The 26,910-nt window shown below is 39.4% G+C and overlaps 2 protein-coding genes and 1 pseudogene across 7 annotated transcripts in view; 1 reads left to right on the top strand and 2 right to left on the bottom strand.

Moving 5' to 3' along the window:
• PLCZ1 (phospholipase C zeta 1) overlaps nucleotides 1-5,406 on the top strand; it is a 50,286-nt gene extending 44,880 nt beyond the window's left edge. Inside the window, exons 11-13 of the mRNA XM_044941213.2 lie at nucleotides 54-177; nucleotides 3,936-4,085; nucleotides 5,260-5,406. Of these exons, the coding sequence (XP_044797148.2) occupies nucleotides 54-177; nucleotides 3,936-4,085; nucleotides 5,260-5,345 (360 nt within the window). The 3' untranslated portion in view covers nucleotides 5,346-5,406. The remainder of the gene's footprint in view (nucleotides 1-53; nucleotides 178-3,935; nucleotides 4,086-5,259) is intronic.
• A 721-nt stretch (nucleotides 5,407-6,127) lies between these two features.
• Nucleotides 6,128-8,010, bottom strand: LOC102403430 (annotated as a pseudogene).
• A 12,511-nt stretch (nucleotides 8,011-20,521) lies between these two features.
• The window catches only part of PIK3C2G (phosphatidylinositol-4-phosphate 3-kinase catalytic subunit type 2 gamma), a 504,349-nt gene continuing 497,960 nt past the window's right edge, over nucleotides 20,522-26,910 (bottom strand). For all 6 annotated transcript variants that reach the window (XM_044941205.2, XM_044941209.2, XM_025283326.3 and 3 more), the window contains one exon: nucleotides 20,522-21,040. In XM_044941205.2, the coding sequence (XP_044797140.2) occupies nucleotides 20,888-21,040 (153 nt within the window). In that variant the 3' untranslated portion in view covers nucleotides 20,522-20,887. The remainder of the gene's footprint in view (nucleotides 21,041-26,910) is intronic.

Below are 26,910 nucleotides of genomic sequence, written 5' to 3'. Positions count from 1 at the left end.
GCAGTGATACAGTTTGTTCTGTTGAATTCTTGAATTTACTTATTTTTGTGCAGCTCATCAGTGGTATCCAGTTGCCTCCCAGTTATCAAAACAAAGCTGATACCTTAGTGATTGTAGAAATTTTTGGGGTTCCAAATGATCAAATGAAGCAGCAGAGTCGTGTGATTAAAAAAAATGGTGAGCTCCTAATATATTTTATTGATCGGTCTATTAGACTTCATGTTGGAAAGCTTAAAAATTATGTATTGATAGTGTTTTGATACATATTTATTTTTCATAAGGAAGAGCTTTTGCATTATGTTCAAGATGACGAAAGTATTATATCAGCAAAAAAATTTGATAATGACTTAATGTTGGTTAGATATAGTTTCAATTACAGATACAAAAATGTATCTGACCTGAAGAAGTAGTGTTTTTTCCATTTGTACTTCCTCTTTATGTTTTCTTATTTGACTGATTAAGAGAGATATTTTGACTGCCTCAAATCTAGCTGCTAGCTTCTGTGTAAAATAAACAGCTTAAGATTTCTCTGATATAGTGTGTTGCATAGTTTTACTTAACAGCCTGAATTATTTTAGATCAAAGGTCTGTGGCTTCTGACTCAGCATGCCATAGAAACCTACGCATAACAGTATTTGGATTCATAATTCAGTCATTTTTGCCAGAAGGGAAATATAGGAATGAAAGGAGTGACCTTGGTGAGATTTCCAGTGTGCCAGCATCTCATGACAGTTTACATAATAAATTACTAACACTGGTATTTATTCTCTGAAGTTGAAATCATTAAGGACAGTAGAAAAGTATAGACTCTTGGGGCTGACTGTTAGTCAGATAGTCAGAATCACTCAGGAAGAGAACTTGCAGCTGATCCTTTGAGAGTAGAACCTTCTTTGAGTGAATATTCTCAAAGTATAGTGGACTTCATTTCAGAGTCTAGAAATGTGCTCCAGGTTGAATGGCATGGACAGAGAAGCAGGTGCAGTTTGAGCTATCTTTTTCTTCTTTGGTGATAATTCCCTCAAAATCCAATGTTTGCCTCCTCCCAAACCCCAAATATTCCTCCACCTCATCCTCTAGGAACAAAGGAGAGAAAAAAGTTTTGGAAAGTTTTATTACCTCACCCTGTGTTATCATTGGGAAGGGATATTAGTAGTAACTCACTGCCTTATTTGGCTCCCGTTAGAGTGAAATGGCAGTGTCAAGAAATGGTAACTGCTAATATCAGGAAGCTTCTGGCAACCTATCCTTTGTTCTCTCCATCCCCCTTACTTGAGTCTTCATGACTAAATGCAAAGAACATTAATTTATTCCATGCACCTCTTATGTAATACTGTGATTTTAGCTCCCATTAGAAATTTGATTGCATCCCTGGTTTTATGGGAATATACCTACAAAAATTCAGTTTGGTTCATCAGACCTTACTGAGTATCAAAAAACTTAAAACCTCTATTAACTACATTCTTATGTATGCCCCAACTAATTCTATTATAGATAGTTTATAGTTCAGTATGGAATATGAGATGTAAGTGAAAGTGTTATGAAAGTCATTAGTGCCTTAAAGAAAGTCAAAGAATTGTATGGAAGGGGCAAATTTGAAGATGGTTCTTGGCAAATGAGTAGAATTTTTTTTGTAGAGATTGAGGATAAGGGAATTTTCTTTCTTTCTTTTTTCTCCATTTTTGGCCACACTTTGAGACTTGTGGGATCTTAGTTCTCTGACCAGGGATAGAACCCAGGTGATAGCGGAGAAAGTGCTGAATCCTAACCACTGTTGCTCTAGGGAATTCCCTAGGATAAGGAAATTTAAGGCAAAAGTAATAATATGTGTGCTAAAACATGGAGAAAACAAAATTCAAACATGTTAGCAGAAAGTACAAAAGTTCAAGTACAGTATACTTAAGAAAGATTAGTTGTGAGATAAAATGAGAGATTTACTTTGGGGATGGCTATGGAAAATCGTGAAAGACATGACACAGTATTAGAAACTTTCTTTTCTGTATAAAATGAATAAAATTAAAACTTTTAAACAGGGATATAAAGCACTAAGAACTGAGTGTTCACAGAGATCATTTCTACAGAGTAGAGAGGAAGAAGTGTGAGAGAGAGAGATGAGAAATACAGGAGAGAGTCAGGATGTGGTTTCACAGTGACACGATGCAGAAGTCAAATCTTAAAGAAGGTCTGCACCATCAGAAAAGGAATGGAGGATGCACATGAGGAAGGCTGGCAGGACTGAAAGAGAAGGGTGCTGAGATCGCCTAGTTACTAGGGTGATGGTAGTGCATGAAAGACAGGAGCGTCTGGGAGGAAAACAATCAGGTTTGCGTACAATAAGGAAGTGATTTTTAGAAATATTTATTCATTTGGTTGCATCAGGTGTTAGTTGCAGCATGGAGTATCTTCATTGCGTCATGTGGGATCTTTCCTTGCGGTGCTGGATTCTCTAGTTGTGGCGCAGGCTCTGGGATGCACAGGCTTCAGTAGCTGCAGCACTTGGTCTTTCTAGTTGTGGTGGGTAGGCTTCATTGCTCCAAAGCACGTGGGATCTTAGTTCCCTGAACAGGGATTGAACCTGGGTCTCCTGTATTGCAAGATGGATTCTTAACCATTGGACCACTGATTTTTAACTGTATTTGTAACTATCAAATTAGTTTTTTTTTTTTTTTAACTTTGACAACTAAAAGGACTTTCACATATATCTATGTATGATTTTACATGTGTATGAAAGAGAGAGTATGGTCAAGCAGGGTTAGAAGACAGAGAATAAGTCAGTATAAGAATTTTGTGCAGACATTTTGCAGTGTCTATAGAGATTTCACTCTTAAACCTGTTTCCTGTACTTCACTGAATTATTTCTCTATTAGGGCAAGGTAAGATGGTCATTATTTCAATGTGAGTCAATTCGTTTAATATTTTCACTAGCATTGACTGCATTCTGAATTCCTATCTAGTAAACATGCACTTGTGACCACAGATAGACCATAGAAAGCATAGATATGGTATAATAGTCACAGATGCTTCAATAAGTGCTGAAACATGACACAAAGGACAAATCTTTTGAGGTAGTATGTGTAGCATTGCCTTTGTACATGAAAAACAATGCATTATTTTTCCCTGAACTTTTTTTATTAAAGTAAAAGCATTTATTTGATCTGGATGAGAATTTCTTGGTTCCATTCAATTATGCTTAATTTTTATCTGATTTGGGTCACATTGTAATGCAATTTGGATTTCTTGTTTGGCAGGAGAGTATTTGGGATGATCTGTTTTGCTAGGGACATAGATTACTCATCAATTTTGGATTTGAAAATAAGCATTTAATCAAAAGAAGGATCAAGAGCTGACTTTAGAGCAAACATTAGTGAGCTCTCAGTCCAACCACTGTCTGTAGTTCTTCCTATAATATGTCCTGATCTAGAAAAATGATGTTATATAACTTCCTGTTGTCTCAAGTTCTTTGTTGATAAAATACTTGAACACGACAGTCATACTGTATAATAGTTACACGTTTCTGCTGTGAAATCAGACACCATTTGTTTGATTTCCTGCCCCACTACTTAATGGCTATTTCTTGAAGGCTATTTCATACACACAAAAAATGGCTATTTTTTGAAGGTTATGAAACATCTTTATGACTCAGTTTCCCATCTGTAAGTGTTGATAGAAATAACCCTGGTGTGAAGATTAAGTGAGATTATCTCCTTAAAGTTTTTAGAATATTGCCCAGCACTTGTAAACACCTAATAAGTATTATTATTGCCATTATTATTTCTTTCTTATTGGATGCATAAAGATTTAAGTCCTCTAAACCATTAGTTTTCATTATTACTATTAAAGTGTTAAAAATAAGAATTTTAGAGAACAGATATTAAGCATTTTCCCCTAGGAACAGTGTTTGATTTTTTTTTTTATTCTATCTCTTCCTTATGTTTCAGCTTTTAATCCAAGATGGAATGAAACATTCACATTTGTTATTCAGGTGCCAGAATTAGCATTGATTCGTTTTGTTGCTGAAAATCAAGGTTTAATAGCTGGAAATGAATTTCTTGGACAATATACTTTACCAGTTCTATGCATGAACAGAGGTAATATTCTGAAAAATAAGATGACTGTGCTAATATTTAGGTGTTACTTGAGTTTAACAAAGAGACTCTTTGATATACCAAATAGCTCTCTTCATGACAGATATGTAAAGAAAAAAAATATATATATTGATATAGTTTATATATATATATATATATATATATATAGTTCTTCCTAGTGGAATTATAGAAGTATGTTCTGATACATAAGGTGGGATTGGGGACTGGGAATGCCAGAAAGACTAATTAGACAAACTTGACTTATATGAAAATTTCTCTGCATGGATTATAGCTCTTTTGTTTCAGTTAAGAGTAGGCATGACTGCCATGAAGGAATGAAGGATGGGAACCATTCAGAAGGGAGAAGCAGTGACTCTTTTTTTCCACCTGAGAAGAGACAGGGAGCCTAAGACTCTTATCTTGACTCTTTTCAGAGCTGCCTTGCAGTCACACCTCTGGGGTGATTTACAGTGTGCTTCCAATTTTATCCTTATATTTATTTCTCTAGTACCATCTGAGATGTACCTAGAAAACAGCCTTTCTGAAGCAGAAGGGTGATGGCTAATTTTGGAGATGCATCATTTTCGGGGCGGGGCAGGGGGGAAGTATGAGCTGTTGTGGTACTTAATATGAAGTTGGAGTAGAAACTTCAAATATTTTATTTTGGAGGAAAATGAATATACATGATGGAATATAGTTGCGTAGTCCTAGTTTTTATATGTACTTTATATTTCTTGCTGGGAAAGATTGAAGGCAAAAGGAGAAGGGGGAAGCAGAGGATCAGATGGTTAGATAGCATCACCGACTCAATAGACATGGATTTCTGGCACAACAACAGACAGCACAAGACTTGACATGAGACAGTCAATTTATATCTACCCCAAGTATGAGATTCAGGGGAATACAGTGCATTTTTACAGTTAACACTGTAGCAGTGGAAAATATTTTGGGCATCCCTATAGCCCAACTCATGGACATGAATTTGAGCAAACTCCAGGAGATAGTGGTGGACAGAGGAGCCTGGCATGCTGTATATTCCATGGGGTTGCAAAGAGTCAGACACGAGTTAGCGACTGAGCAACAAACAACAAAGTATGTTATTTCTCAGGAGCCCTATTGGGGCCCCTGCTGATGAATGTATTTTTATTGTGTTAATCAGATGTGATTCCTTTTGCAGGTTACCGTCGTGTTCCTCTGTTTTCCAAAATGGGTGAGAGTCTTGAGCCTGCTTCCCTTTTTATTTATGTTTGGTACATCAGATAGCCACTCATGGTACTTGACATATCATTAGCTTACACATTGCAATAAAACAGTCTAGAATGAATGTCTAGATATTTTTTCTCTATTTAAATTTATTTATTATTTTTTTAATGTAAAGAAAAATAAGTATTTTGAAGTACTGAGCAAATTCACTTTTAAATATGCAAACTAGAGCAATGGAAACAAAACAAAAGCTTCAGTGGGTCCCGACTCAGTGTGACATCCTTGTCAGCCAATTTCTCTTGCCCCCCTGTTTCTGAGGCTGCTCTTTCAACTTGCTTGTATCATGTTTAATTAGTAGAATTTACAAGTTTCTAAAATATGTCTGAGTGAATAAGATATGTTGGCAAATATTTGGAGGTATAAAAGAAATGTGAAATCTAAGAGTGTTTTAACTTCTAGACACCCACTAGTGCATATCGTAGTGGGAAGGAATTGGATTCCAGGTGCTTAGTACCCTTTTACATCCTGGAGAGTAATTAGCCCTTACACTGTCAGACTAGTTCTTAGATGCTGTGCCCTGGATTGGGTACCCTGTAATTACATAGACGTTTTTATGAGTGCGTATGATTTTGATTTGCGTTCAACTGCCTTCCAGACTCTGTATCTCTAAAAGTGATCTACTACAGTGGCTTACATGCTCAGATCTCGGAATGAATTTGCACTGTGTCTGAATCTGCTTCCCTGCTGGCTCAGCTGGTAAAGAATCTGCCTGCAATGTGGGAGACCTGGGTATGATCCCTGGGTCGGGAAGATCCCCTGGAGAAGGGAAAGGCTACCCACTCCAGTATTCTGGCCTGGAGAATTCCATGGACCATATAGTCCATGGGGTCTCAAAGAGTCAGATGCAACTAAGTGACTTTCACTTCTCTTCTGAATCTGCACTAAGTGTACATTGAAGTTAGTCTCTTGGTCAGATTTGAAATTGCTGTGCTATTTCGTATACTGGGCTTCTCACCATCAGCAGGGTTTTGCTTTACTAAATGTCACATGTCGAAGAATATGGTTCAGTATTAACTGTTTTTCAAAAAACCAAGCATACTAATACTGATTCTACCACATTGTTGCATGGCGGTGAGGTGAAATCACCCAGTTGCCCTTTTGACAACAAAGAGGGCCATTATAAGTATTTCTTGAAAATAAATTTGACTTTATAATTAAAACAACAAAAATGACTCTTTGTTTATGATTGTTAATGCATTATCACTTGATAGCCAGAAAAATACACTAAAAAGTCATCTACCATGTTTTCCTACTATCATGGTTTAGCCTCAGAACTAAATATTTAAAATAAACATGCCACTGGAAATTGAAATACCCAGCCCATAAGAAGTTGGGTATCCCAGATTGCTCAGTGTATAATCATCCAGATCCTCCTTCATGGGCTGTCAGGAGTTAAGACCAAGAGACAGTCTTCCCAGTGGGCTTCCCCAGTGGCACGGTGCCTGCAGTGCAGAGGAGTCCAGAGATGTGGGTTCGATCCTTGGGTTGGGAAGATCCTTTAGAGTAGGAAAGCACTGGAAAAAACTCATAGACTGAGGAGCCTGGCAGGCTATGGCCTATGGACTCACACAAGAGTTGGGCACAATGAGCACATGAGCACAGTCTTCCCAGGGGGGAAATGAACAGCCAATTCTCACAGGAATGCTTCTCTTTTGCCAGATTACAAAAGGATTTTATATTTATTTATAATGCTTTTATTTTATGAAAAAACCAATTTCAAATCTCCCTGGAAACTAAGCCAGATACAAAGTCTTAGTGAAGGAGGCCTGGTGGTTCTGCGTGCAGAAACGTGGCTACTGTCCTTTGGCATTCCAGCTTCAGGAAGAGCCCTTCAAAAGGCCTCATGTGTGCATGTTTTAGTGACCTGAGCACAGAAATAGACTCTGGCATCTACTCTCAGATACCCTTCAGCTACCAGAGCATCCCATCTCTTCAGCAGGTCATTCTTTAGTAAGGAAATTACTTCCGCAAATTCTCCATCTCCTGACTGTGGCTTAGGCCTTACATTTTCATTATCATCTCCACTGAGAGTTATGGTAGAGATGTGCGTGGTGCAACTAATTTGACAAACCCAGATCCATACGTATGGCTGAAGAACATGCAGCATTACCCTTATAGCTGGCTTTCTTCCTCGAGCTCCCGAAGAGCAGCTGCTTCTAGCTTTCACTGTCATCCATCGGACAGGGGGGAATTCATGGCAGTAGCCTCCCATTGGTGGTTGGAACTGCTTCACTAGAATGATGGGTTCCTAGCAAAGGGTTCTTTGAGGCTCTGGGGTAACTGCCACCCCCATCACCCGACTATCCTCTTTGCTTTGCTGTTTCACAAGTTCTTGTGTGACCAGTAGGATCCTTGTAAGTTGTTTTTTCAAGCATGATCCATTCCAGAAGGATCTTATTTAAATCATTTCCTGTTCAACCTAATAGCAAGTGGCCTGTTCTACCCATTAATGCAAGGCTTTCACTTTCTCTAAACTCCTAAAACCTTTTAAAGATTTGGAATTCCATGAAAGTTTAAAGGCTTTTATCGGTGAATATTGTGAGTTCCTTAATTCTTGAAGCAGAAAGAACTTATTTGTCATTTATACCGAAAAGATTTAAAATAAGGAAGAAAAAAGGATCTTTCCTTTCTCACTTTACTTCAGGTACCACTCAAACTCATCTCACTCTTTTTTTTTTTTTTTTTTTAAATTTTTTAAAATTAAAAAATTTTATTTTATTGAAGTATAGTTGATTTACAATGTTGTGTTAATTTCTACTGTATAGCAAAGTGATTCAGTTATACATATATATATATATACTTTTCATATTTTTTTCCATTATGGTTTATCACAAGATATTGGCTGTAGAGTCCATTATTCTTTATCCATTCTATGAATAATGGAAATTCAACTTACTTCAGATTCTCCACCACCATCATGAGAGCTTGATCATGAGAGCTTATTTTAAAAATGTGTCCTCAATGAGATTGCTGACAGTATGAAGTTTGAGTGGAAAGTTGGGGGAATCTATGCATCAGCACTGCTATTGCTAATCACTCTGGTTCTCCTTGGCTAGTACTTTCCATGAACAATGCTTTAGACTTGTTAGTGGGCTGAAATCCTTTCCACCAGTCTTGTAAATCATTCATTCTGGAGTCAAATGAAAATGACCATCTCTTTAGATATCCTACATATATTTATTGAATTTGTTACAATATTGCTTCTGATGTTTATGTTTTGGTGTTTTGGCCTGGAGGCATGTGGTAGTATACCTTAGGTCCCAACTAGGAATCGAACCTACACCCCCTTCATTGGAGGTTGAAGTTTTAACCACTGGACCGCCAGAGAAGTCCCTCCTACATATTTTAAATGCTACAGCCTTCTGTAACGGTGGGAATGGAATTCCAAGGACATGGGTGACCTGTGTCTTGATTAGAGGAATTAGTAGAACTATAGTCTATGCTGTGAGCACCTACTGTGTGTCAGGAACTTTGGATTTATTATTATGATCATCTCAACTCCATGAGGAAGGTTTATCAACTGGGGAAACAGAGTCAGACCATCAAGAAACTTGCCCAGACTCTCACTCCTATGGGGGGACAGAGGTGTTACTTTAAGATATACGTGTGTTCAGTTCAGTTCAGTTCAGTCACTCAGTCATGTCCGACTCTTTACGACCCCATGAATTGCAGCACGCCAGGCCTCCCTGTCCATCACCATCTTCCGGAGTTCACTCAAACTCATGTCCATCGAGTCAGTGATGCCATCCAGCCATCTCATCCTCTGGCGTCCCCTCTTCCTCTTTCCCCCAATCCCTTCCAGCATTTCCTCATTTCCAATGAGTCAACTCTTCACATGAGGTGGCCTAAGTACTGGAGTTTCAGCTTTAGCATCATTCCTTCCAAAGAAATCCCAGGGCAGATCTCCTTCAGAATGGACTGGTTGGATCTCCTTGCAGTCGAAGGGACTCTCAAGAGTCTTCTCTGACACCACAGTTCAAAAGCATCAATTCTTTGGCACTCAGCTTTCTTTATAGTCCAACTCTCACATCCATACATGACTACAGGAAAAACCATAGCTTTGACTAGATGGACCTTTGTTGGCAAAGTAATGTCTCAGCTTTTTAATGTGCTGTCTAGGTTGGTCATAGCTTTTCTTCCAAGGAGCAAGCATCTTTTAATTTCATGGCTGCAGTCACCATCTACAGTGATTTTGGAGCCCCCCAAAATAAAGTCTGTCACTGTTTCCATTGTTTCCCCATCTATTTGCCATGAAGGGATGGGACCACATGCCATGATCTTAGTTTTCTGAATGTTGAGCTTTAAGCCAACCTTTTCACTCTCCTCTTTCACTTGCATCAAGAGGCTCTTTAGTTTTTCACTTTCTGCCATAAGGGTGGTGTCATCTGCGTATCTGAGGTTATTGATGTTTCTCCCAGCAATCTTGATTCCAGCTTGTGCTTCATCCAGCCCAGTATTTTGCATGATGTACTCTTATAAGCTGAATAAGCAGGGTGACAATATACAGCCTTGACTTACTCCTTTTCCAATTTGGACCCAGTCTGTTGTTCATGTCCAGTTCTAACTGTTGCTTCTTGACCTGCATACAGATTTCTCAGGAGGTAGGTTAGGGGGTCTGGTATTCACATCTCTTGAAGAATTTTCCACAGTTTGTTGTGAATCACACCGTCAAAGACTCTGGTGTGGCCAATAAAGCAGAAGTATATGTTTTTCTGGAACTCTCTTGCTTTTTAGATGATACAGTGGATATTGGCAATTTGATCTCTGGTTCCTCTGTCTTTTCTTTCTTTTTTTTTTTTTTTTTTAATTTTTCCCTGGGCTATTCTTTTTCTTTTTTTTTTTTTTTTTTTTTTTTTAAATTTTATTTTATTTTTAAACTTTACATAACTGTATTAGTTTTGCCAAATATCAAAATGAATCCGCCACAGGTATACATGTGTTCCCCATCCTGAACCCTCCTCCCTCCTCCCTCCCCATTCCATCCCTCTGAAGACAAAATCTTTCTTTAATATCCCACACTACTTTAGAAATGCAATTTTGAAAGGAAACATTAGATTATTATTTCCTTTCCAGTAATCTTGGAATGTCTTTAGGCATGTTTGTTTCCATTTTCTGTGCATTATTTATCATTTACATCACCCTTTAAATTAAACTGGTACCATTATTATTACTATTATTATTTTCTCACAAGAGCTTTTACCAGATACTACCCATAGAAACTCCACTGCCAGAGATGTTCTCATATTAGAGAAGATTGGGAATGGTGTGAAAAGCCAGCTTTGATTTATTTCTAAGCCTAATTCACTTGTAGAAAAATAATTGTGTTGGTGAGGGAAAGGAAACAGAAGAAACAGCTAAAATGAACCTCTAGGCTGTGCTAACGGAAGATCTTTTAGCTTTTAAACTCTAGTTTACATGTCACTTCCTCAGGGTGGCCATCCATGACCTCCTAGATTAGGTTACATTCCTTGCTTTTTTATGTCTCCACGCAACTGAGGAAAGTGACAGCTAAGAAGTGACTTTGCATTGTCAGGGAGGCCTTGGTGTTGCTGGGAGCTAGCCTGACACTCACAGTCAGGCTACGGTGTTCGTTTGCCAGACATGAACAATTTCACATCAATACCCAACAGGGCCACTGTGTGACCAAGATGGATAAGGAGAAAAACGGGACCAGTCTGTAAGTCTGTAACCCTGGTGGGGCACCTGACGGAGCATGAATATTGTCCAAACACCAAAGTGCCAAACACTCTTGGGGAAACCTGAATGACTCTTGGATTCTTCACCTGCTTCCCTGGACCTTCTCTCAAATCACCTAACACAAGCCTGAATCCAATAGTACGTCCTTTGCTGAGACAATCCATGGCTCTTCATTTGTGTATCTCCCTCATTGAGATTAGGAGTCAACCCACTGTGTGTATTTCTGGTGATCTTTGGCTGGAGGTCATTAACACAAACTTGGACTCTTCCTTTTGTTACTCTCATGACCTTGTAGTGATCAATGACAGGAAAGTTTTGTTATGTCATTAATTTTGACCTTTATTTTTTCCCCCTTGCTTCTGGTTGTTTAGAACTTCAAATAGAAAACATGCAGATCACAGTCTAGACTTGCCTTGACTTTTGTTTGGGAGATGGTGGCCACTGGAGGCCACTGATGGTGGTTGCTCTTAAGTTGCCCTATTTTTGAAAGAAGTGTGGAAGAACTGCCTAGAGCTGTAAAAAGGAGGTCTTTATGTAAATTTTGGGTAGGGAGGAGTATATGGTGTCTTGAGATGCAGACATGTGAATCCCAAATTCCACTTGAAATATTTATGCAAATTTCAGGAGTTATTTGGGAGCCACAAAAGCAGGAACCTCATGTTGTGGATTAGAATTGGGAAAATGGAATCGCTTACTTTTAGTGAAGCCCTTCTGGGCTTGACCAATGAACATTTTATTGAGAGACTCTATGAATTAGATTCTATTTTCAGGAGTTATTGAAATTCCTTGTTTTTTGGTAGTCTCTAAACATTTGCTGAATTACATTTCTTTCAAGGTAACAACCCTCTGGAAATATTTGTACCAACAAAGCTTTCTTGTGATGCATTCTGGATTCTTAGGCCATAAAGTTTGAGTCCCCTGTAGTATTTGGAGGTAAGTTATTTTTACCAGCCACTAGAAATTTCCATTTAAACATCAAAGGGGTAGATTAAAGCAGAATTTGAGCTTATGAGAGGTTGGTCTTCTTTGAGTCTTGCATTCTTACGCATCACCTTAGCACATGGTAGTGGTGGGGATGGTGGTGGGAGCTGGTGTTAAATTCCTTACAAAACTACACATTTGCAGGAACCCGTGCTCTCTGTCTACTTTCCATTCCATTTGTATACAATTTAACCTTTAAAAAAATATTTATTTATTTGACTGTGCCAGGTCTTTGCAGCATGTGGGGACTAGTTGTTTTATGTTTCAGGTTTTTTGACCTAGAGGCATGTGGGATCTTACCTCCCCAACCAGGGATCAAATCCACACCCCCTGCATTGGATGGTGAAGTCTTAACCACTGTCCCTAAAGTTTTTTTTCTGATGACATGAGGAAAGCTTTTGGTATTTCCCCCCTCTTATTGTTTTAATATTCTTTTCAGATAGTTTGAGCTGGGTTTATAACTTTTTTTTTTTACTCCATCCTCTGGTCTGTCTATTTCTGTAGTTCATATAAGGATAACAGTGTTTCCTGGACCTGAGTGTCATGTTTACTTTTCCTATCCCTTTGCTCTGGCCTAGGCATTTGTTTTTCTTTCTACTCTCAAAGTTCTGTCTTGAGGGAGATGAAGTCAGTGAGTTTCATGTTTGTTCCACATCCCTTGTTCACATGAGTCTTGACCATCTTGATCGTCTGGATCAAGGATCCTCTGGAGTAGGTTGTGTTGTCATTATTTAGTTGCAAGTCATGTCTGACTCTTCTGTGACTCCATAGATTATAGCCCACCAGGCTCCTCTGTCCATGGAATTCTACAGGCAAGGATACTGGAGTGGGTTGCCATTTCCTTCTCCAGGGGATCTTCCTGACCCAGGGATCAAACCCTTATCTCCTGCACTGGCAGACGATTCTTTACCACTGAGCCACCCAGGAAGTGGTTAGTCTTACCTAAACTGTTCCTTTCAGACCAGTATCTGCTCCAGAGCAAGTCTTGACCTGTAACCATCCTGTCTGATTTCCCTTCAGTAAGTCCTCTGTTTGCTTCATTTTCCCTTACAGTACCAGTTCTAGAGATTTTCCAAATAGGTTCCCCTAGGCCCTCTTGCCAATAATTATTTTCCTTTGAAAGTCACATAATAATTCTTGGAATCCTTTACACCTGTCTTCCTGGGTTTCCCTCTCAAATATGACCAGATTCGCTTATCACTTAATTACTCTGTCTCAGTTTTTGAGAGATGGTTTCCCAGTTGTTCTTACAAAATGCTGCTGCTTTATGAGAAATCTTTTTAAAGTTTTTCTAATTTTAACTCTCTCTAGGATGTCATGATAGCTGCTCTCCAAGGCCTTTCCTCTTTTTATCTGGTTGACTTTTTTTTTGAACCAGTAACAATTGAAATATATTGCCCTTTTCGATTACTTTTTCAAGAGAAACTGGATTTGAATCTGTCACCTTTTTCACTTTGTAGTTCTCTCTCCTGGCTCTTAGCATCTCATTTCCCCTTCATATCTGCCCAGTTTATGTTTTTAAGACCCCAGTATTTCTTTCAAGGAAATATCATTCTCATTACTACTCTGTTTGATGCCTTCTATTTTATTTTCCTTTTTCTACTACCTTTGTTCTGATGGTAAGAATTTCCAGTTCCTTCTTGATTCCTGGGGTAAATCAGAATTTCAGAGCCAGAGGCTAACGGGCACAGACTTTTAAATTGCTTTTTCAGTTTTGGGGCATTTAATAATCTCAGTCAGTTATTTTTTGACCTCAGCCTAGGAAGAGGGCATATTCTCTTTATGAAAAGAATACCCATTCTTTTTGATTTAAATATTAATAAAATCCACTTCCCTTCTGGCAGTTGGAGGCATGGTTGAAATATCTGAACTCTAATAATTAGAGTTTCTTTAATTATCAAATGTAGTACCTCCTTGAGACTAGTGTTATTTCTTTGACTGAAGACTGTGGACATGACACACAAATTCAGGTTTGGTCCCATCTCTTCCACAGCTGTTATCCTAAAGTCACTTCAAAATAATATACACATGCACACACACACAAACACAAGAACACAGTTTGGGGAAGTTGATACAGGAGGAAACATATCTGTCTCTGGAGCTAAGAATTTTAAGCTCTAACTTTACTAGAGTTTGTAGCACACTTTAAATTCAGCTAATGTTCAAATTTCTGGCCTAGTTATTTTGAGATATGGCTGAGAAATCCATTAAAGAAAGCAGCTGATGTTCTTTTATCACCTAATGCTTAAAAAGCTTAAGAAAATTTTAAAAGGGTTATCTTTCTCTTATAGTCTGTTTTGTTCTAAAGACTAAATCTTACATGGTCTGTACTCATTAATGCCTAAAGGTTTAATGCTACATCCCTTTAATGATAAAACCCAGTCATTTGGTACAATCTAAGCCATTACAAACTACCAAGGTTAATAAATCCACATAGCCTGTGCTTACCAAAGCCTAAAGTCCAAGCAGTGTCTCCTGGACTACTGAAACTTGTGTTGATGCTGTGTTCACTCCAACATTACAATTTTTTTTTAAATTTAATTTTGGCTGTGTTGGGTCTTCATTCTTGCGTTGGCTTTTCTCTAGTTTCAGCGAACAGGGGCCACAGTTCATTATAGGGTGTGGACTTCTCATTGCAGTGGCTTCTCTTGTTGCCAAGCACAGACTCTAGGGCTCATGGGTTTCAGTAGTTTCAGCATGCGAGTTTTAGTAGTTGTGGCTCCTGGGCTCTAAAGCACAGGCTCAGCACTTGTGGTACATGGGCTTAGTTGATCTGCAGCGTGTGGGATCTTTCCAGACCAAGGATCAAACCCATGTCTCTTGCATTGGCAGGTGGATTCTCCACCACTGAGTCAACAGGGAAGCTCTCCAATATTTTTATGAAGAAAAAGTGTTAGGTTTAATATGTTTATCTAAATTGTATTGAGAACATTCTGGATCCTGTGCTAAGAAATAAAATATCTTAATTTGTGATATTTGTGTTAACAATATGAGGGTTAGGGCTGCTGGGCAGTTTAGTCACTAGAATTTCTCTCATGTATTAAATCTTCACTTTGGGCCTAGATAATATGTCAATCATGGTAGCTCTTCAATAATCCATTTCTTTTTGGGAATCAAGTCCTGACCTTGAGCTGTGTTTGCTAGAAATGAGTCTGTTACCATAACCACTTAATTGTTTGATATCAGTAGCCATGTCATATCTGTGACCCTCAGTTTCTTTTAGCCTGTTCGTTTTGAGATGTCTTAGTTTTCTGTGGAAGTTTCTCAGGGATTTTGAAGATGAGAATGCAGGGGTTGGGGTTCATGGGATGGGCAGTCGTCCAGTGCTTCCAGTCCCTCACATCCAGGTAACTTAAAAATCCGCCCCTCCCCCAGTGTGTATGTATACATTACATTCAAGAATTCATTTGACTGGAAAGTTTATGCTATGAGACATTTGAATATTATTAGTTTCTAAAACTATAATAATCTCTCCCTTCCACATCTCATTGGGTTTCCCTGATAGCTCAGTTGGTAAAGAATCCACCTGCAATGCAGGAGACCCCAGTTCAATTCCTGGGTCAGGAAAATTCACTGGAGAAGGGATAGGCTACCCATGACAGTATTCTTGGGCTTCCCTTTTGGATCAGCTGGTAAAGAATCCTCCTGCAATGTGTGAGACCTGGGTGTGATCCCTGGGTTGGAAAGATGCCCTAGAGAAAGAAAAGGCTACCCACTGCAGTATTCTGGCCTAGAGAATTCCATGGACTGTATAGCCCATGAGATCACAAAGAGTTGGACATGACTGAGCGGCTTTCACTTCCCCATCTCATTAGACTTCTTGTAAAAGGCAAATAAAATACAGATATAAAAAGGCTAAAAGAGCTGTAAAACATGATATGAATGAGGGTTAAGACTAGGAACCTTGTTTTTCTCGTTCACTGGTGTGCCATTCAGTCATTATTCAGGCATTTAATTTATAAAGACTTGCTAAGCATCTACTACATGCCAGGTTTTTGTAGGGGCTAGAACAGCAAAACAAATGAAGACTCTGTTAGATTCATTTGTTAGAGCTGCCATAAAAAATTACACCAACTCAGTGACTTAAACAACAGAAATGATTTTGTCTCACACTTCTGGGAGATAGAAGCCTGAAATTAAGGGGCTGGCAGGGTTGGTTCCTTCAGACAATCTGTTCCACGCATCTCTCCTAGCTCAGGTAGTTTGTTGATATTCCTTGGCTTATACATGCATCACTCCAACCTCTACTTCATGTTTTCATATGGCGTTCTCTCTGGTTGCGGGTCCATGTCCAGATTTCCTCCTTTTATAAGGACGTTGGTAATATTGGATTACAGGCCCACTCTACTCTAGGATGACCTCTTCTTAGCTAGTTACATTTGCAGTGACCCCATTTCCAAATAAAGTTGCATTTTGAGGTTACTGGTGGTTACTGTGCTTTGTTGTGCTCAGTTGTGTCCAACTCTTCTGTGACCCCATGGACTGTAACCCTCCAGGGTCCTCTGTCCATATAGAGTGGTTGCCATTTCCTTTTCCAAGAGATCTTTCCAAACCAGGGGTCGAACCCACATTTCCTGCATTGGCAGGCAGGTTCTATATCACTGAGCTACCTGGGAAGCCCTTCTGGTGGTTAGGACTTATCAATTTTGAGGGGACATAATTCAGTCCATAAAACTTACATAGTGAAAGTGAAGTTGCTCAGTCGTGTCCGACTCTTTGTGACCCCATAGACTGCAGCCTACCAGGCTCCTCCGTCCATGGGATTGTCCAGGCAAGAGTACTGGAGTGGGGTGCCATTGCCTTCTCCAAAGGAGACTATTTAGAAGAAGCCAATTGTAGTGATTTGGGCCAAAGTTGATAGGATTGCCTTGAACAGGAGAGGAAACAGATGGAGAGGGGTAAATGGTTGGATCTGGGAAAAGTTGACTATACTTTGTGTGTCCATTCCTCCTATTCATCTTGTGATTCCTTCTTCATATCTCCAATTGTAGAAATTTTCTACTAGTCTTCAGATTATTCTCATTTACAGTTGCTCTGTTGTTGTTCAGTAGCTAAGTTGTATCTGACATGGACTGCAGCACTCTAAGGCTCCTCTGTCCTCCACTATTGCCCAGAGTTTGTGCAAATTCATGTCCATTGAGTGGCTGTCTTTAGAAATAGCTGAGTTGCTTTGTAATTGGTTGTTATTTTGGTGTGCCTATGGAAGGATGTGAATTCAGAGTCTTCCTACTCCATCACCCTGGCCATTCTTTGGGCTGGAGTTGTAAAACTGGGAATATATAAGGGTTCAATTCCTGGGTTGGAAAGATCCCCTGGAGGAGGATGTGGCAACCCACTCCAGTATTCTTTCCTGGAGAATCCTATGGACAGAAGAGGCTGGTGGGCTACAGTTCATGGTTCAGAGTCAGACATGACTGAAGCAACTTAGCTCGCATGTAGCATATGATATTTAAAGCCATCAAAATGGGATGAGACCAATAAGGAGTGGAAGTTGATGGAGAAGAGGACCAAGGACTGGGCCCTGGACACTTCAACACTGGAGACTGTGGAGATGCTCCTGCATGTAAGACTGAGAAGGAGGGATCAGTGTTATAGAAGGAAAGCACAAGGGGGTGTTGTGTTCTGGAAGCCAAAGGAAGAGCTTTGAGAAAGAGGGTTATTGACTGTGTATTTCAATGCTGCTGATAGGTAAGTTTGGATCAGGGCTGGAAACTGACCTTTGGGTTTAGCTATGTGGAGGTCAGTAGATATCGTGACAAAAGCAGTTTTGTTGAAGTGTTTGGGACAAACATCTCCTTGGAATGGTCTGAGAGAAAATGAGAAGAGAAAAACTGGAGGCAGAGATTAGAGACAACCATTTTGAAAAGTTCTGCTGCAGAAAAAAGCCGGTCAATTAGATGAATATTTGGAAAGAAGACAGAAGTGCTGAGCTATTTTTTAAAGGATGGTTGTTCCATCATGTAACCATGTATGTTGAAGACAATTGTCTAGAAGAGAATAAAGAAATGATGCTTTTGCATAGAGAGAATTCCAGTACTTTTTCTGAGCAGGTAAGAAGTTGTTGTTGTTCAGTCCCTCAGTCATGTCCAACTTTTTGCGACCCCATGGACTGCATCATGCCAGGCTTCCCTGTCTTTCATCATCTCCCAGCGTGCTCAGATTCATGTCCATTGAGTTGGTGATGCCATCCAACCATCTTGTGCTCTGTCGTCCCCTTCTCCTCCTGCTTTCTATTTTTCCCAGCATCAGAGTCTTTTTCAATGAGTTGACTCTTTGCATCAGGTGGCCAAAGTATTGGAGCTTCAGCTTCACCATCAGTCTTCCAATGAATATTCAGAGTTGATTCCTTTAGGACTGACTGGTTTGATCTCCTTGCGGTCCAAGGGACTCTCAAGAGTCTTTTTCAAATCCACAGTGCAAAAGCATCAGTTCTTTGGTGCTCAGCCTTCTTTATAGTCTAACTCTCACATCCATACATGACTACTGGAAAAACCATAGCTTTGACTAGATGGACTTTTGTTGGCAAAGTAATGTCTTTGCTTTTTAATACACTGTCTAGGTTTTTCATAGCTTTTCTTCCAAGGAGCCAGCGTCTTTTAATTTCATGGTTGCAGTCACTTTCCACAGTGTTTTTGGAGCCCAAGTAAACAAAGTCTTTCACTGTTTTCATTGTTTCCCCATCTCTATGCCATGAAGTGATAGGACGAGATGCCATGATCTTTGTATTTTGAATGTTGAGTTTTAGGCCAGCTTTTTCACTCTCCTCTTTCACCTTTGTCAAGAGGTCTTTGGTTCCTTTTGACTTTCTACCATTAAGATGATGTCATCTGCACATCTGAGGTTATTGATATTTCTCCCTGCAGACTTGATCCCAGCTTGTGATTCATCCAGCCCAGCATTTCACATGATGTACTCTGCATATAAGTTAAATAAGCAGGGTGACAATATACAGCCTTGACATATTCCTCCCCAATTTGGAACCAATGTGTTGTTCCAGGTTTGGTCCTAACTGTTGCTTCTTGACCTGCATACAAGTTTCTCAGGAAGCAGATAACGTATTCTGTTATTCCCATCTCTTTAAGAATTTTCTACAGTTTGTTGTGATCCACACAGTCAAGGGCTTTAGCACAGTCAATGAAACCGAAGTAGATGTTTTTCTGGAATTCTCTTGCTTTTTCCATGATCCGAGAGCTTCCCAGGTGGCACAATTGGTAAAGAACCACTTGCCAATGCATGAGCTAAGAGGGCCTGGAGTCAAATGTACAAGCTGAGAGATTGGTTTTGGGTAGGAGCGGGGGTTGTTTTTCTATGATAATAAATAGAAAGGTGGAATGTAGACTGTGCTGAGTGGGTAGATGTGTTAGTGGACTGATTCCAATTTCTAAGTGAAGTAGGAAACACAGTCATCAACTCAGAGTGAGGATTACTGTAGAGGGTTCTGGGGTTTCATCAGAGAGAAGGATATGGAATCACTCTATTAGAAAAGGAGAGGGAATGGACCTGAAATACCCAGTCACTGCCCAGAGGATTATGGATGACTTGACTCACATGATCATGTGTTCAGAGCAAGACCTTATCAGCCCACACTAGGCACACATGTATTTTCAATGAATAAATGTACAGTCTTCTACATATTTACGCCAATGACTATATAAAAAAGAGCTTAAGTTGCTTTTTAAATATACACACAGGAGAACGCCGAGTAAAGCAAGGGTTTTAATAATTTAATCGGCAGGAATTTTTTAAGGCAATTTAATTCTCTTAAAAAATATGATAAAGTGCCTTGATTTGTATCTACTTTTCAGGTGAAAATCTGCAGGATTTTGAAAAAGTTAATTTATGGCTGCACTGGGTCTTTGCTGCCGTGTAAGGGCTTTCTCTATCTGCGGTAAGCGGGAGCTATGTTCTGGTGGGGGTGCATGGGCTTCTTATTGAGATGGCTTCTCTTGTTGTGGAGCACAGCTCTAGGGCTCCCAGGCTCCATAGTAAGGCACTAGGGCGTAGTTGCCCTGTGGCATGTGGGATATTCGTTCCCTGACCAGGGATCGAACCTGTGTCCCCTGCACTGCAATGTAGATTCTTAACCACTGAATCACCAGGGAAGTCCCTCCAGGATTGTTTACTCAGGTCACGATGGGTATGAAAGTAGGTTCAGAAGTAAGAAAACTTTTTGTTGTACAGAAAAGAGGTTTCGATCAGAGGGGAGGGTTTCAGAGTTTGAGATCTTTGAATTAAGGTATACCACAGTTTAAAATGTGATAATGCCTCTGATTGGGTGATATCCAGTGATGATGAGTATTGAAGACGGTGAAAAACTACAAAAATTCTTCCAAAAATTGGATTTAAGAATTTTAGGCATTTACACTTGGTTTTTCTGTTAGAAAATAACTATAGTATTCTGCCAGAGCTTACTAATGCCTTCAATACATATAAGATTATACGTGGACGTGTAGGTATATATACTTAATTCAAATTTTAAAAACTTGTTTCAGATATACTTAGGTCTTGAAATGATAAGATTTATTTGCTTGTTTTTTTTGAAAACTACATTAAAAGTATTGCTTTTAATTATAGGCACATAATTATAAAGTGCACGCATGTTTGATTTAAAAGATACACTAAAATAACCTTTTATTATTTTACATATTGAATTTACACAATCAATTGGAGAAATGGTTCTAAGAAAACAGTGAAATACACATAGAGAATAAATAACTAAAAACATTGATTCTGATTTCTTTTCTCTGTGTCCTTAATTTACCACACTACCTTTGATTAAAAAAAATGTCCTGATCTTGTGATAGAGAGGCCCAAAATTGAAAAAAATATGAGTAGTTAATGAATCTGTATGTTCAAAGCAATGCTCAAATTATACTGTTACCTAGTAGATACCATTTTTCTTCATTGAGCGTGACACTGCAGAGTTGGATGTTAATTGCTCCTACAAACGTGGTTTTGCTCTTTACAATAAGCATTAAGACACGTCCTTGGAGCTCTGTGACTTCATCATATACTACCTGAAAAGGGAGAGGATTTTGAAAATATAAATTAGATATGCTTAAATGCATCTTTTAAAAAATATTTCTTTTAACAAAATAATTGCATCTCATATTTTGTACCTTGGAATGGACAGGTTAATGTTGTTAGAGTCTTTCATTTCTAACTCTTAATTCTGAAGAGCTAAAGGTTCTGCTAACATGAAGGGGTTTAATGACAAAGTATTTCTTAAGAAGCTTAAAATTTACTCGATTCCATTAATAATTGTCTATCCCAAATTTAATAAGACTGCAAATCATTCTCTAGGAAGAAGTTTAAATACTTACCACCTTTTAACTGTCCTTGAATTTATGTGCAGCATGGAGCCTTGAACACTATTTTTCTTTGTTGAAGGCTAATGAGGAAATCAGACCAATCTCCATGATTTCCTTGTGTTAATGTAGTCCAACAATATTTCCTTCTCCATGTGAAGCAGTCATACTATGGTTACTTTAATTTAAAATTGCTTAATATTTAGTTATGAAAATATATGCTCATTAAGTAAAATATGGGGATGAAACAGAAATGAATATAAAAGAACATTTTTATATTTCTACCATTAGGAGATAATTATAGTTAACATTTTGATGTGCTTTTTGTTTTCTATATATAATCAATTTTTAGATTCTGAGCTATGATTATGCTGTGTGTACAGTTTTGTGTCTTTCTTCTTTTCATTTACTAGTCATGGAACTATTTTTAAGGAGAGAGAGCTATTCAACTGCGATTTATAATATCCAAGAAGTAAGTTACAGGCATTATCACTGTGTTCCTGCAGTGGTAAAGAAACTTTAAAAACTGCAGGATCAAGAAGTTAGTTATACATCATAAAAGGAGGAGATTGCTGTGTATAAACCCAAAGTGGTTGCCAAGGAAACTCCTTATAACACATTTAGAGGAGTCTCATATGATGCTACAAATGTGCTTGCTTTTTATAGTGAAGCTACAAGATAGAAAGAAGTGCTTTATATGCAAAGAAGAATCAGAGGAAACAAATTGAGAGGAAAGCCTTGAATCTTCTAGGAAGCCTGCTCAGTGTGTATGGATGTGATTTCTGGCCATCTTAAGTTATCAATGAAATTCCACTAAAGAATCTACCAGCAGTGATTTATTTATCAAAAAAATAATAATTCAATTAAGGGACGTGACATACAATACAGGATGTTGATGCAGTCTATATTATTTCTTGTGACAGCTCCTGGATACCTACTCTTCTAGTATCTTGCTCCCATTCCAGGCAGGAGATTACCTTTTAAATTCTTGTGTGTGCATACTAAGTCACCTCAGCTGTGTCCGACTCTTTGAGACCCCATGGACTGTAGCCTGCCAGACTCCTCTGTCCATGGGATTCTCAGGGCAGAACTTCTTATTCAAGTTATTCCACTTAATTTCTTGAGTTCCTCCAGATAGTAAAGGATTTTAAGGGCTGCCTTAAAAATTTCAGAGTCTTACCGATGTAATTCATCTTTAATGGCAAAGAGAAGTCTAACGTGGACTCTGAATCACTCTTATCTCCTGAACACCTATCTTTCCAGGACTTCGGAGTAAGCTCCTTTTCCTCTTCTCTATGGTGGTAATCTTGAACTGTCTAAATTATCCTCCATTTTCCTCCCCACAACACATTCGGCAGATACACTCAATTCCTATTTTACAGAGGAAATAGACAAAGGGGTCCTCAAAGTGTATAAAGAAAAATGGAATAGCTCTGAGCATTAGGCTTTTGGAAAATCTGGTTTCAGAACACTGGGAATCTTAAAAATTAGTGCTAAAGATGTAACTTTCTAAGAAACATATCTATGATACGTATTTATTTAAATCTGTTGTCACTATGACTGCAAGGAGATCCAACCAGTCCATTCTGAAGGAGATCAGCCCTGGGATTTCTTTGGAAGGAATGATGCTAAAGCTGAAACTTCAGTTCTTTGGCCACCTCATGCGAAGAGTTGACTCATTGGAAAAGACTCTGATGCTGGGAGGGATTGGGGGCAAGAGGAGAAGGGGACGACAGAGGATGAGATGGCTGGATGGCATCACTGACTCGATGGACGTGAGTCTGAGTGAACTCCGGGAGTTGGTGATGGACAGGGAGGCCTGGCGTGCTGCGATTCATGGGGTCGCAACGAGTCGGACACGACTGAGTGACTGATCTGATCTGATAGTTCTTCCTCCATTTACAATGGGGTTACATCCTGATAGGCTTATAAACCCATGGTAAACTGAAGAGAGGGCGCTAGTGGTAGAACCTGCCTGTCCATACAGGAGACATAAGAGACCCGGGTTCGATCCCTGAGTTGGGAAGATCCCCTGGAGGAGGGCATGGCAACCCACTCCAGTATTCTTGCTTGGGGAAATTCCATGGACAGAGGAGCCTAGCGGGCTACTGTCCATGAGGTTGCAGAGTCGGAGACAACTGAGCAACTGAGCACACACACACTTAACCCGTCGAACATCACAGCTTAGCCTCATCTACCTTAAATGCATTCAGGACACTTAGGTCAGCCTACAGTTAGACAAAATCATCTAACACAAAGCCTCTTCTATAACAATGTGTGTATGTCTCATATAATTTATTGGATACAGTACTGAAAGTGAAAAGCAGAATGGCTGGCTGGGTACTAAATGGTTGTGAGAGTACTGGTTGTTTACTCTCATGATTGCGTGACTGACTGAGCCTTGTGGCTCACTGCCACTGCCCAGCATCAGGAGAGAATATTCTACCACGCACTGATAAGCTGGGAGAAGATCAGAATTTGTAGTACAGGTTCTACTGAATGCATACCGCTTTTGCACCACTGTAAGTTCAAAAAATTTCAGGTTGAACCATCCCAAGTTGGGGGCCATCTGAATGCACTTTCTTATTTGAATATGGTGATAATATTTACGTTTTAGTATTGTGAGGAAGAATAAAATGAGACAATGAATATAATAATCCTTGGTGCAAAACCTGGTACATAGTAAACACTAATGAATTATAACCAAAAAAGATCCATCAAATACACAAAAAAAGAACAGTCATTTCTTGGTATTTTTGTCTTGAAAAGTGAAACTGTTAGTTGCTCAGTCATGGCCGACTGTTTGTGACCCCATGGACTGTAGCCCACCAGACTCCTCTGTCCATGGAATTCTCCAGGCAAGAATAGTGGAGTGAGGGCCATTCCCTTCTCCAGGGGATCTTCCCAACCAGGGATCGAACCTGGGTCTCCCTCATTGCAGGCAGATTCTATACCAGCTGAGGCACCAGGGAAGCCCATTTTACCTTAGCTGACAGGAAATAATAGTGGTAGACAAAGTTGAGTCTCCAGCTATTTAGCAAGCAGAATTTCTCTAATATACGATGCTAGGAATTAATTGCCTTCCTGGTTAAAATGCAAACATTTAAACTCCAAAGTTTATATTACTATGGATTTTTTTCCTATGCTTTATTGTGTAAAAGCTATTTTTCTTGAAGTGACTGTTTTATAACATGTAATTATTGCACATCATAGATGATATATACATATATTCTAATTGCTTTACTTCATCTGTAACATTTTAAAAATAAGCACTTTTTTCTTCATTGCAATGAAAAATTAGTGTGTAATGCTAGAGATGTATGCAGATGACTATATTCTTTGAGACTTTTCACCAAATGATTTAATATGTATTCTGCCTTAATATAAACAGAACCAAAAATACACAGCTCTTTTAATTTCACTTTGTAATACTTTTTACCCATGCTGCTGCTGCTAAGTCACTTCAGTCGTGTCCGACTCTGTGTGACCCCATGGACGGCAGCCCACAAGGCTCCCCCGTCCCTGGGATTCTCCAGGCAAGAACCTGGAGTGGGTTGCCATTGCCTTCGCCAGTGCATGAAAGTGAAAGTGAAGTCGCTCAGTCGTGTCTGACTCCTAGCGACCCCATGGACTGCAGCCCACCAGGCTCCTCTGCCCATGGGATTTGCCAGGCAAGAGTACTGGAGTGGGGTGCCATTGAAGCATGTGTCAAGTCTTCACTGCCTTCTGACAAACACTGAATGTGTAAGTTTGAAACTGTTACATCAAGTAGAACACTGCTTAGGGTAATTTAATATCTACTAACTTATATGCAAGCATTCACTATTTCATTTGACACCAAGTTCTAGTAAATAATTCTAAAGAGTGTTTGAAGGATTGCAAGGGGAGGAAAATAGCATGGAAACTGAATTGTGCTTAGGGCTGGTGAGAGAAGGAATGAAGAGGTGACTGTGAAAGGGAGAGTTGAAAGCCAGGACTCTGCGGGTAGAGCGAGGGAGGGACAGCACAGAAAGTTTAATGGGGTCAGTCAGAGCTTTGGACGGAGAAGGCAATGGCACCCCACTCCAGTACCCTTGCCTGGAGAATCCCATGGACAGAGGAGCCTGGTGGGCGGCAGTCCATGGGGTCGCAAAGAGTCGGACACGACTGAGTGACTTCCCTTTCACTTTTCACTTTCATGCATTGGAGAAGGAAATGGTGACCCACTCCAGTGTTCTTGCCTGGAGAATCCCGGAGACGGGGGAGCCTGGTGGGCTGCCGTCTGTGGGGTCGCACAGAGTCGGACACGACTGAAGTGACTTAGCAGCAGCAGCAGCAGCAGAGCTTTGGAATCAGGCACTTCTGGGCTTGAAATTTAGTTACCTAACCCTGATCAAAATATCTACCTCAGGGCCTCAGGGTCTTCCTCTACAAACAGAATTATCATTACTTTATGAGTATGGAATGAGAGGATGTTACAGACAATAATAACCATTGCTTACTGAGTGTACCATACACTGCGTTCTATGCTAGATATTCATGCACATGCTGGATATTTTAAGGCACGTGAACTACATAGAACATTCTTATTCTGTCCTTTCTAATATCTCCTCTATGCTTTATAGTAGGATAATGTCTAAGAAAGGAATATAATGTCAGTTACTAGATACAGGATGGATAAACCACAAGGCCTTACTGTATAGCATAGAGAACTATATTCAATATCCTGTCCTAACCAGAATGGGAAAGAATATAAAAAGACTGTCTCTATATGTATAAGTGAGTCTATATGCCCAGTGATTGGCACAACACTGTAAATCAATTATATTTCAATTTTAAAAAAAGGAACACGATGTGCAAGATACATGGACTATAACAATATAATTTTAAAAATTGAATCTATTTCTAATGAGTCATTAAAAATGATGGTTCTTTTTTTTACTTTTTATTTATTTATTTATTTTTAATATAAATTTATTTATTTTAATTGGAGGTTAATTACTTTACAATATTGTATTGGAAAATGATGGTTCTCAACCAGATAACAAAGACAGTAGAGTAGAAAGAGCAGTGGCAGCGGAGTTAGCAGCCCACTCTGCTTCTGAAAGACTTGGAGGGAAGTTCTGGGGGCACTCCGACCACCCCACTGGTGGCACCAGTCCCACCCCGTCCTGAGCCCAGCCGTGTCCACCACAGGGCTCTGTATGTGAGAAGGGTTTTCAGGAAGGGTGCAGGCAGTCCTGTTGGGAACCACTCTGGAGAGCATCAAGGTGACAAACTTGGCCTTGTATCAGAGCTTTAGTATCTGAAGGGTGGATGCTGAAGGGACACTTGGCAGTGGTCCTGACCCAGCCTCTTTCAGGTCTCAGTATTAGGGAGAAAGAGGCTTCTGAATAACACCTCAAAGAACTATTTTCCTGAAAAGCTTTCTGAAGTGATGCAATATGATATTCCCTTTGAATTCCTCTAAGAGGTTTATATAAGAAGGGGAGTGAAGTCGTTCTCTCCCATTCCCCAGATCTCTGCCTGGCTTTGGCAGTTTGAGAAATCCCAAAGTCCCTGATATAGCAGCCCTCAGGAAGCAAACGGGAGAAGTTAAA

Source organism: Bubalus bubalis, chromosome 4, assembly GCF_019923935.1.
Source record: "Bubalus bubalis isolate 160015118507 breed Murrah chromosome 4, NDDB_SH_1, whole genome shotgun sequence".
NCBI classification, from domain to species: Eukaryota; Metazoa; Chordata; class Mammalia; order Artiodactyla; family Bovidae; genus Bubalus; species Bubalus bubalis.
Note: the sequence above shows the minus strand (reverse complement) of the source record. Positions and strands in the feature narration are given on the sequence as shown.